Source organism: Ursus americanus, chromosome 18, assembly GCF_024610735.1.
Source record: "Ursus americanus isolate L20-20 chromosome 18, mUrsAme1.1.p, whole genome shotgun sequence".
NCBI classification, from domain to species: domain Eukaryota; kingdom Metazoa; phylum Chordata; class Mammalia; order Carnivora; family Ursidae; genus Ursus; species Ursus americanus.
Genome location: NC_142144.1, coordinates 57,411,172 through 57,423,829, shown reverse-complemented (window position 1 = coordinate 57,423,829; position 12,658 = coordinate 57,411,172). Strand labels below are relative to the sequence as shown.

The window sequence follows — 12,658 nt, the reverse complement described above, 5'->3', positions numbered from 1 at the left end:
GAAAAATTAATCTACAATGTTTTTCTGTATATTAATATAGCAAATAAGTACATAAGAACTGCAGAAGCCAAGTAGGGAAGATATATGAATGTTCTTTAGTATAATTGTGATAAGTATATTTTTTATAACTATCTTTCATATTATTAGAGAAAATAATAAATCCATGAACAAACAGCAAGAACCCAATAATGGTATAAAAATAAAAGAAAGCCAGGCAGGCTATATATATGTTCTGAGATCTCTAGTAACCAGGGAAAATAGGTAAACACCCTCAGTGATACGCTTTATGAAGCATGAAACATGAAAACAATCAGGGTTAGACATAGGTTTATCTAGTTCTGACACCTCAGAAAATTCATTCTCAAGATTATCAATGAGTTACACCTTCAGATTATAGCTACTATGTCCAATAATATGTTTTTTTAATATGGTTTTTGTGTAGATTCTCAGAACAACCAATGGCATACTGTCCAAACACTGAGATTAATGCAAGTTATGAGGTGCCAACACCTTATAGGAGTCAAATTAATAGCTCTCAGATGTTCAAGAATAAACTTTAGAAGAAAGTTGCCATGTCATATTCTCAACCCAAGGCAAAATTGATCACTTTGAATCAAAGACCAGAGAGGTCTGATATCCGCTTATGAAAATAAAACCACTGGAAGGGCCAAGTGTTTCTCCATAAAAGCATGTGAAGTCTGCTCTAATGCCCAGTAAAATGAGTCAATGAGGCACCAAACTTTGATCTAGATCTTGATAACTAGTCTTTCTCCACCCATGAAGCCATACAAAGAATAAAAAATAAAAAAACCATTAGGAGAGTATTTTTAGTGGGTAGCTGCCTGGAAAAAAGAAGACATTTAAATGTGTTTTATTTTCAACTTTATCTTGAACCACCCAATCTTTGATAAGCTAAATAATTTTGTAAGAGTATTCTATCAGAGTCACTAGGATAAAGCAGCATAGTTCTAGTATCAAAATGCTGCATGAAGGATGCATTCATCTATCTCATGCAGAAGAATCTTCATGTCACTTAGGTACAAATTTAAAAAAATGCTAAATTCATCCCTTCACTTAAAAGTATTATTTAGTCTTGCAGGTGTCCATGCCTGTTCCACTCCACATGCTTATCTTAACCTCTCATTTAGAAACTCTAAGTCTCAAAAATTAAAATTCATACATATCTTTGTCCTTTATTTGTTTTCACCATTCACACCTCTTCGTACCTACTCCTTCCCACCTGCCCCACTCTCCATCCAGAACCAGACTTACCTCCTGTCTGAGTGATGACCTGTATGTCACTTGAAAGAGGACCATCTCCAATTGAGGTGAAAGCCAGAACTTTGACAGAATATGTTTTCTGGGGCACTAAGTTGCCAATAGTAGTGATTTGGCTGTCAGCTACATTATGCTTCATCCAGTTGTTGACGTGCTGAGTGGGATCCATTGTGTAATAAACTCTGTATCCTTGGATCTGTCCATTTGGTTCTTCAGGTTCCTTCCACTGTACCAAAATGGTGGTTGAACTTAACATCCGCGCCTGGACATCCCGTGGGGCACTGGATGGTGCTTGTTCTGAGGTTTGCGTTAGCACAGGCTCACTTGGAGGTCCCCGCCCAATGTTATTGACAGCAACAACCCTGAATTCATAATCTGAGTAGGGACTTAGTCCAGCGACACTGTAGCGTGTTGTCGCCACCCCATCAATTTCTTTGTAAGGTTCCTCAGAATTTTTAGGTTTATGTTGAATGATGTAGTAAGAGACAGGCTCAGGGTTCCCAGAGTCCCACGTCAATGTGATGCTTGTGGCTGTGCTCTCAGTCACTACAGGAGTTCCTGGAGGTTTGGGTAAGGCTTAGGGGGAAAAAAAGGACAGTGAATATCCATCATCTCTAAGATATTACAAAGATCCATAAGCTCTACTACTGGAATGACAGAATTATGTATCTACTGAAGATTTAATTAGATTAAATTATAACAAAAGATTGTTTTCTAAGTGGGTAGGATGTACAGTAAGATGCATAGGGGACAAATCCCATTTTACTAGAAGCACATTAGAGCACTGTAATTTGAAGCTTGTATTCAAATCCACCAGTTATTAGCTATATGATCCTGGATGCGTTGCATAACCTCTCTGCTTTAGTTTTCACATGTGGAAGATGGGAATAACTATCACTGGATTGTATTAACAGCTGGGTAACTGTATTTCATGAGTTTGCTGTGAAGATCTATGAGCTACTCCAGTAATGCTCTCAGAATGTATCCAGCACCTTCAAAAACATTAATTGCAATTATGACTATTATTATAACCAAGAATTTGGCCAATTAGCCCCTTGCGTCAAGAAATACATGACATAACTAAATACCAACATTGAAAAGAACACAATTTGGAACATATTCAAATGGCATTAAATTACTATGGAAGAATAATATCCATATTGTTTTCCAGCTGTAAGACATAGATAATATTACTATAATTTATAAAAATAACCTAGGGGCGCCTGGGTGGCTCAGATGGTTAAGCATCTGCCTTCGGCTCAGGTCATGATCCCCAGGTCCTGGGATCCAGCCCTGAGTCTGGCTCCTGGCTCAGCAGGGAGCCTGCTTTTCCCTCTCCCTCTGCCCCTCCCCCCACTCATGTGCGGGCACACACTCTTCCCTGCCCCCCATATGTCTCTGTCTCAAATGAATAAATAAAATCTTAAAAAAAAAATAATCTAATCAAGAATTTTAAGGTAAGAAAGAATAGTAAATTTCAAATTGATTAATTTCAAATCCATGGTTTTTAGTTAATATTCAAAAATGTTGAAATAAATTAAAGCATATTCACAAATAACTTTTTAAAGTACTTTCCTATCATAATATGGTGTCTATATTCAATATCAGTAGTACCTGAAATTATAGCTACCTGACTAATATTTGCAATTAACTCCATCTTTTAGAGCTTCAATTCTTTCCTTTTAGCAGAGGAACCTCACTCAAAATGCTACTGATTAAGAATACAAACCATCCACACTGGTGACCTCACACCTAAGTGCCTCACCCTGGAGAATGATTTTGAAAGGACTTATTACCAGGAGAGACAAAATTCCACCAGCTAACTTCTGAGAGAAAACCCAGAATGTAACACTCATATGATCAGCTCTTTCGTACCCTTTTTCCTTTTCAACATAAAAGCAAAAAGTACAATACTCTCTAGAATGGCAGCTATTCAAGAGTCACAAACTTGTACTTGATTACGTTTGTATCCCTAATACCTAGACTCCTGCCTCACAGTGTTAGCTGAATGAGTGCCTAACTGAACGAATGAGTCGGGATACATTTTCCTCACTCTCTTCCAGTTGCTTTTTGTTTCTATTTACTTTTTCCCTACAGGATTCACCCTTATATTTACTTATTTTTGAGGTAGAGAGGGTAGGGAATGGCAAGAGCCTGGAAAAAAAAGATAAGAAGTTGAACAAGATATTAGTTAATGTGACTCCTGATTTTGAATTCTTGAAGGTCTTCAGTAAACCTTCAAATATTTGCAACTGAAATAGTTATTATAAGAAAGGTGATTCAATATTTGCATATTACTCTAAGAACTACAGAATGATAATATTTGGCCAAAGGATTTTACTGAAAATAATAATAAAAAGACATTTGAAGAAATGTTCAATTATTCTGGACTGGCATTTTTCAAAAAAGTAGATGATCCAAATTTTCCCTAGATATGTTTCTGAATTATTAAGGAAAATAAAAATATTGCTAATTAAAGGTGTGCTTACTGACACTTAACAGACTTTAGTTTTGCTGTCACAGTATAGGTTTTGTGCCTATAATGCATGGATAAGTGTAAGTATGCTTAATACATTTACGGATATTCAATACAATGTTACTATTTTAAATGACTTAGTTTTGACCCTGGCATGTAATTTTGTTCTCATGTCACATTATTGTATATGGCATATACTTGATATATATGTTTGGTGGAGGATAGGACACCAATTAGAACATGTGTGTTATATTTTTTAGGATCATACTTTCTGGATAGCAAAGATAATTTGTGTTCATTTTTGCAATAGCTGCAGACATTTGCAAGAACCTAAAGTCACCCTCAGTTTGACCCTTTTTACAAAATTGTTCTAGAATTCTATAAACACTGATAAAAACAACTGGTACCCCACATGCTTACTTTTCTTTGTTTCAAAAATATTTGTGAAATCTGTAACTTTGGTTACATTTAGTGCACTTAAGGAAAATAATATTTCTTGAGCACTTCATGTATAGAAGATAAGAAATAAAGTTAGAATATAATGCCACTTACATTTTGATTTTTAAGGTAGGACCCATCAAAATTTTAAAACATCTATTATTAGACCATGTTGATTTAACTCTCTCTTTCTTTTCCTTTTGTCCTCATGGATTTGAGCATTTATTAACACTTATTTGTATTTTTCTATCATGCACTCTCACCAGGGTTCTGGATTAATATGAAACCTGTTTGCATCAGTTCTACCATAATGCTTGACAGTGTCTAACATTTCTTATTCTGCCTGGTAAGTGTTCGGGCCCAGCCTATTGTTAAATATTTTGATGATTATCATTATTTAGGCTGTCAGTCCTTTCAAGAGAGAATCTCTCTACCTATATATGTGTATCTTAAACAATACCACAGATATGATTAGACTCTGAAAATGGAACTCAGATGAATTGACTCATTTTAGAATTCCAAGGGTAGAGTTTGTAGGGACATTAGTCAGGGGACTTTAATATAGTCAGACCCTCAAAGCAAACACCATTAAGCATACCTTTGACAGTGATCTGTGCTATTGCTTCAATGACACCCAGTGTTGACATAGCAACACAGGTATAATTTGCTGACTGTCTCACATCATTCAGTTCTAGTACATTTCTTCCTATTGGCATATCATCTTCAGGTGTCAGATCTTCTGCCCCCAACATCCACTTCACATAAGGCATTGGTGACCCCACGGCCACACAGGTGATATTAACACTTCCACCTGGCATGATTTCATGATTAGTAGGTGGGATAGAGAATCTTGGTGGGACACGGCGAACTGGAACAAAACACAAGGGCAAATGATAAAATAAAAGGCAAGATAAAGTGGCTTGTTAAACATATGACATGCACTCTACAGACACAATTAAACAATTGAAACATATTGTGGATTTTTCAAAAACAAAACAAAGAAAAACTGTGGATAATACAGACCATACAAGTATGGTCTGTGTATACACAGAAAAAAGTATTTAGTTTAGTCATTGATATCTTAGACACATTCATACAAAAGTTGATTCAGACCTACAAGGGCCCCACAAAAACAAAACAAAACAAAACAAAACAAAACAAAACCAAGAAAACTATCTACAAACAGTACACAAACATCATGCATAAGATAAACACAAAAACATATACATGCATGCATATAGCAAAGATCCTATGCATGCATGCATATGCAGAAAAGGGGGCTGGAAGGTCACCAGCAGGTTTAAGTTGAGTAACAAAACCAACTTCAGTGCTGTGCACTTCCAGTTGATGTGAATGTATGTGTGGGAGCACACTGTCACATCCCAGCCCTGGAAAACATCGTCTATAGGACATGGAAAGTGCAATTTATTTGCTTTCAGACTCAGAGTAGATGCAGCCTCAAGACCTCACACTAACACTGGAACAGACACAGAAATATATACACATATCAATTTATGCTCACAGAAGAAGAAACAAAGCCAATGCCAGTAGAAATACTGGACTGGGTCATGCAAGGCATGCGCAAGATGAAGTCTCAAGGCCCGTGCTTAGGACGATGGGAGAATGGCTGGAATCCAGACAACAATGACAAAAGGAGAAATAACAAGGTGATGGCCCTAAACGTAAAGGGAGGAGGTAAAGTACAGTGATTGAAACAGGGATTTAAGGGATGATAGGGCTCAAAGAAGGAATACAACAGGTTAAGCTGGGTTGTCAAAGGCAAGGATTGCAAATTCAGGAAGGGAGCTGGGTATTTCACATTCGAGATTCCACTCAGTTCATATCTAAGGTAAAACAACATAGATGATGGTAACAAAATTGGGTAAAAGGCTTGTTATGCCTACATTCAAATGGAAGGAGAGTGGGTCTAAAACATACAATGAAACATGACATCGAGAGAAGAGGTCATATTAAAGCAACGCAACACAGAAAAAATTACCAAGCAATTATAGTTCAGTGTTCCTGCTTCAGATAATTTGCATGTTTATGTGTGCTTAAGTACATGTGTCTTGGACAAGGAGAGGGCAAGAGACAAATAGGCTTCATCTTGGGCTCTTATTGGCAAAACATTATACCAAAAGTATTTTAGATCAAGAGGTAATCATTAGGAGCATACCTTAAATATGGATAATAAAGTGATTTTTTAAATTATAGCTAAGTTAATAAACAAACAACCTCATAACCCCAAGAAAATGATACGTAAATAATTCTGTCTGTAAACTTTTTGGCTGTCATTAAGGTTGAGATAAACCTCTGTTGATTCGAGAGGGCTCGCTGTGATGGCCTCACAGGTGAATGACAGGCAGAGGAGAAGAGAGAGCTAAGCATGCCTCCTGCAGCCAATTCACAGGTTACACAAAGCAAGCAGGAGCCACTGGAGACTCTAAGGTGTCAAAGAACATATCCAGAAAGTAGAGGAGAGTTTAGTCTTCATGCTTGGGATTAGGGGAACAACTACAAAACGTCATCCTATGGGCAGCAGGCATCCTTGTAAGACAAAAATTAAGGTGAGGCAGGAGACGGGAAGAGTGGAGCAGGAAGGAAAGCAGGAACACTGACCGAGTTCATGGGACCTGAGAGAGTTAAGTGTTACCAGTTACCATGCACCCAGGTATATTCTCGCCCATCATGCACCATGGTTAGATACCACCAGCGAGCACCAGAAGCCAGGGCCAGGGCATTCTCTGCTAAAACATACCATTAACCAAAAGAAGACCACAATGCAGCTACATTCATTTCATTTGTATTCTTTGTTATTGGTTTAATTAAGAGTTTTGTAAGGTGGGTAAAAAGTAAAAAACACACCAACCTTCTCGCAGCTCTGAGGGATGTAGGGGGTTTGATGCAGAACACAATGAAATGAGGAAAGGAGAAAAACAAGGGAAACACAGAGAGAGTAAAAAGGCCATATCAAGGCTTTCAACTGCTACTTGAACATCTTTATTTGCTCTAGTTAATCCTTCCTACCTCAGCTGAAAACGTTAGCAACATCTCATGGACTAATACGGTATTAGAAACAATAGCTAGCATCATTTTGAAATTTTTCCATTGAAGAAGGTTCACATGCCTCATGCAGCAAAGGAGGTCACCATTGTAAGAAAAAGGATCAAGGGGCTTTCAAGGAATTTGGAGAAGAAATGGTTTTCTTCATATTCTCCCTCCCCAGACTCCAGAGGAAGATAGGAGAGGAAAACATCCCCACAGAAACAAAATTATTTCAAACAAAAATTTCAAAATCAAGCTAGATATTTTCCTAAGGAAACCCATCTTATTGTAATTTAAAGCCCTCACAGTCTTTAACCTATTCCCACCCCCACCCACACCTTATGTGGTTATTCACAGACGTATAGACCAGGAATAAGAGCATTTCCATTGGACAAAAAGCTATAGGAACCAGCTTTGGGAAACCCTGGGGAAGAAGAAATACTTCTTTCTAATTGAAATGAAAGGCACAGCCATTCATAAGCTCAAAATGTAAACATTTATATTACTTTATGGGAAAATATGAATGTATCCTCATAAGTTATTCTTGTCCCAAGGACAACTAGGATTATTTGTTAAAAATACAATCAGGGTTCCAGCGCAATTGAAAATTAAACTTTTCAGAATATTAATAACTTTTAAAACTGTGTGTAAATATATGCATGGACATATGCACATACTTAATACCAGCTGTTCATAAAATTTTTAAAAGTATAAAAAGAAAAGAAATACAACTGTGCTGTTTGCATGGAGCACCTTTTCTTTTTGTTTGTTTGTTTGTTTTTAAGTTAGCAGCTTTATCCTTACAGCTCTGCAGTACAGGTCTTGAAGACATAAACACCTTTATGCTTGGAGTTGCACAGAAAACTGATTAGTAGCACACCAAGCAATTATTTCAGGGTTTGATAAGGAAACAGAAGAGAAACAGCCACAGAAAAAAGAAGGAAAAGAAGAAAACTTCAAACAAATGCCAAGCATAGTTCAATCAATGCAGTAAAAGTAGAAATCAAGATGTAAAAATGCAAATATACTTACAACTGCAAGCCTCAGGATAGGTTTTACTCAAAAGCTGTCAATTTTTTTTTTTTTAACAACAGGGTTAAGATCTTTAATTCTCTTTTTACTAAAATGCTTCAGCTACCGTAAGTATTAGCGTATCAGCTTGGTACCTACTGACATAACAACACACATCTCGTGGGTCTCTCAACTCCCCCTGAGCCTGAATGAAGAAGCGATGCCAGGGTGACGTCATTCCTACCTCTGACATATAAATTGGCAGGGGCAGAATAGCGAGTGCCCGCGCTGTTGGTGGCAACACACTCATATTTTCCTTGGTCAGATTCTTCGCTCTGTTCGATCTGAAGGGCGCCTGTATGGATATAAAATATAGTGCCAAAGAGATGGTCAGAGAAGGCTTTCTCAGTGCAGAACGCTAAACCTCTTAACAATATGAAAAGCCCTGCAAAGCGAAGGTCCGCTCAACGTCGATTCAATCTCTCGCTAAGGTGCACAGACAGAAAATGATGTGATGAGAAAAACATATAGAGATTATTTTTTTTACATCATCAATGCTAGCATAAGAAAACAATTATCTCTTTTCCCAAGCAAGACTTCTAGTCATAATTAATACTCTCATTTCCTAGACTAATAAAATGAAGATGGGTGAGACTGCTTCAAGGAAGTATGGCTTTTAAATCAAACAAAAGATTAATTTTTGGTTTTGTTTTGTTTTGTTCCATTTTGGTACCAAAAGTGGCGCAAAAGATAGGTACGCTCAAAAAAAACCAGGCCGGGTTTTCAAGAAAGTCTTCTGCTGAAGAAAGGCAAAAATACGCAGCAAGTACAAAAAGGCTGCACAAAGCAAAAAATTAAAATTAGTCATTATATATTATGAAAATATTACTGAAAGAAACAAAACTCCCTTAAGACATGCAGATTTGAAGAAAAGAAAGACAATTTGCCACGACTTACAATCATTTATTACATTTGCTGAAAAACAAAGAGCAGTTGAATTAGAAGGTTTTAAAAAAGTTAAAAATTAGCACGGCCTATGCCAGCGAGGAAGAGCCAACCAACCACTGCTTGAGGACCTCGAGACGGATCCCCTAAGACACCCATCAAAATCCACCAGTGGGATTAGCAGTGTGGTGTCACAAAGCCCCAAGAAAAATACAAAACAAGAATTCTAAAAGAAATGAACACTGAGTCAAAGTATGAAAAACCAGCAATATCACATACCACCAAGAATACTGAGCACCTTTTGTTTCCATAGCCTGAAGGACAGAAGATCCAAAAATCCAGAGGCGAGTAATCCAAGAAAAAAAGAAGTGGGGGGAAAAAAACATTGCTGTCAGGTTGTAGGCGAGTGGGATCAGGTGGAAAGGGAGTCATTCTTTGACTTTTAAGACAGTAAGAGAAAAAAGAATCGAAAGACAAAAGCAAAAACCTTCTGAAAGATAAAGACAAAAAGCAGGTGTTCCAGGCTGTCTTCTGCATGTCTGCCACTGTTCTCCAGACCATCTTGGCTTTGGTCCAGAACAAGAACAGCTAAGGAAGAAAAAAATGATCTTTTTTTTTCTCCGGTTGGACAAAAAAAAAGGAAAAAGAAGAAAAAAAAAGAAAAAAAGGAAAAAGGAAGAAGAAGAAAAGGAAAAAAAGAGGGACAGATGGTACGCTGTGACTGGTCTGTGGTCTAAAGACCTGGATATGCTTTCTTTGAAGCATATCACAACTTAAATAATCATTTCCATAAAGAAAGAAATGAACAAAACAAAGAGAAAAGGAAAAGAAAAGGAAAACTCACAATATGAGAGTCACTGATCATAACCAAACAGTACGAAGGGAAAAAATAAAGTTGATGGACATATTATTGGAATGATGTTGAAAACAGGACAAAGATGGGTGATGAGAGGACAGAAGGAATGAGCAAGGTCATTCTGTGAACGTTAGTTCAGCACTCTTACCTCTTATTGGTGTACCACCTGGGTGGATAATATGAATGCAAATAAGATTAGAAAGAAGAAGCATTAGTACGAGAAGGAGGAGGCTAGGGCTGGGGAGAAGAATTAAATTAGATTTACAGAATTAAATAAGGTCTTAAAAGAAACTTGAATTACTATACTGGTAAAACAGGAATATATTAGATAGTATTATTAGATTATAAAAGCAAGTTGCATTATACCACAGAGGGCAAAGACCACAATAGGAATCGTTGCCTTTTTCAGAGAAGCAACTGAGTTCTTAGGTCTGGGGTCATATTGGGTTAGAATTATATCTTATATGCCTCATATTCTTAAAAAAAATAACTAAAAACTAGACAATACGTTTTAAAGACATAGTTTGGAAAAATACTGGCTAATCTATTTAAGTATATATATAGATACGCATATATATATATATACTGTTATAGGAAATACTAATGACTAACTAGAAACAAACACTGTTGATTGAATATCTTATGCTTCTCACTATGCTACATTTGTGTGATACAACTTGTGTACTATTTTATTTTTCTAGACAGTGTTCTTACAATAACAGTTCTGTGGATGTGTGCGTGTGCGCGCCACTACAGAGGTCTGGTGTCTACACTGACAGTTAGTAAAATGCATGCCATGCATTTTATTAATAATAATAAAAATAATAATAATATTCTGGATATGGAAATTAGTGGGGGTGAAGTGCGCTTCAGAACTAAGCACTTACCAATAGATTCTGGAGATTTAAATACGGAGAGAAGAAAGACAGCATAAAAATATTATTATATTCCTTATAATTTGGTACAAATTTTTCAGAGTTAAAGCTTTATATACTAAATCATCTATGTTACATGTGAATAATTAATTCTTTATTTACAATAACAGAATGCTAATCTACACAATTCTGCTGACAACAAGCAAAAGAGGCAGTTAACAAGACGCTTTAACATCACAGGACAGGTCAAAAGCTGAGAATTCTGGGAAGACAGGCAGTTCAGTTAAACAACTTAGAATTCCATATCAACATTACTCCCAACGTCAAAGTCAACAGCTTAGTACTACATGTCCCAGGGAAATCACCTAGGGACAGGCTCTAAAATTTAAGAAATTTAGAATTATCTCTATTTTTATCTAAAGAGAGCAAAGGAATGAACTTGGGATGGGGATGGGAAAGGGACAAAAGGGCAGCAGGGAGAGAGAGGAGGAAGCAGCAAAAGCTGGAGTCTACACCAAAAGCAGACTTCTGTAGATCCAGTCACTGGAGGGTTCAAAACTCTTTAATGTGGGCGCACACTACTGTGGCTTATGTGTGGAAAATGCTCACTCACAATAATATAATAATAAAATTAATCAAAATCCCCTCCTTTCATTGGTACTTGGTAAAGGAAGTTTACAAAATACCTCTGGTTACTCAGGAGATAACATTTCTGTGGTTTATGTATTAATGAAAAGAAAGCAGATGTGACCAAACTTACTAAACTTTGGTACTTTGATGAGTTCAAATGCAGAAGAGACAGAGAAAACACACTTTAATAAAACTGAATCATTTTAGTGTTTAATATGAATCTTTTGGCTTTTAATGGATACAACCATTGGAGCTCCTTGCAAGTTCTGAATGAAGTCCAATGTTGAAATAAATTTGTTTCAAAAGAAAATAGAGAAAGAAGAAAGAAAGAGGAGAAAATGGATCCATCAAATACTGCAGAAAGGCAGTAAATTAAAAAGTTATCAAAAATACAGTCACAGCAGTGAGCAATGTGGATTAAACAGAAGCTGCAAAACACAGAGAGAAAGACAGACTCTGGAATAGGCTATGACATCACAAACATGGACAACACATTAAATAACAGAGAAAGAGAAGAGGGAGAAAAATCAATACCTAAAAATTAAAATAAAATAAATTAAAAATAAAAATAAAGAGAGAGAAAGCTAAAAAAAATTCTCTAAGAGTTAGTGGAAACAGTAACAAGACCCTACCTGATCGTAACTGCTTAATACGGCCATTGTTGTTGCTTGTGTCGACGGGTAAGAAATCTTTAAACCAAGTTATTTCTGGATCCGGATTCCCACTGGCTGCACAAAGCATGGTGGCAGTGCGTGTACGCTCAACCACCTTCAGCTGTGGGCCCATGTCAATGGTAGGGAAGCCCCTGGGAATTTGATCCTCTGCAAGACAAAAGGTGATACAAACATGTTAACAAGTCAGATGCCCAAGATTCAAGAGCATCCCCTTACCTTACTCAGCATTTGTTGAGAAGCTAATACAAACCTGGCAACATTGTGCTATCAGAATAGGATATAGTCACAATGTTGTTCCTGGCCAGAAGAATGCACCGTCTATATAAGAGACCAATAGCTTCACAAAGAGCTAAGACACAGGTGATAAGGACCATGATGAAAAAAATGCATATAGTTCTCCAGGATGATGGAGGGAAAAGAAATTACAGAA

At 36.8% G+C, this 12,658-nt stretch overlaps 1 protein-coding gene across 15 annotated transcripts in view; it reads right to left on the bottom strand.

Annotated features, from left to right (window-relative positions):
- Positions 1-12,658, bottom strand: part of PTPRD (protein tyrosine phosphatase receptor type D) — a 2,182,843-nt gene that overhangs the window by 180,467 nt on the left and 1,989,718 nt on the right. For all 15 annotated transcript variants that reach the window (XM_087869643.1, XM_045780711.2, XM_087869649.1 and 12 more), the window contains 4 exons: positions 12,187-12,375; positions 8,493-8,603; positions 4,791-5,060; positions 1,273-1,854 (listed from right to left, as the gene is read on the bottom strand). In XM_087869643.1, the coding sequence (XP_087725769.1) occupies positions 1,273-1,854; positions 4,791-5,060; positions 8,493-8,603; positions 12,187-12,375 (1,152 nt within the window). The remainder of the gene's footprint in view (positions 1-1,272; positions 1,855-4,790; positions 5,061-8,492; positions 8,604-12,186; positions 12,376-12,658) is intronic.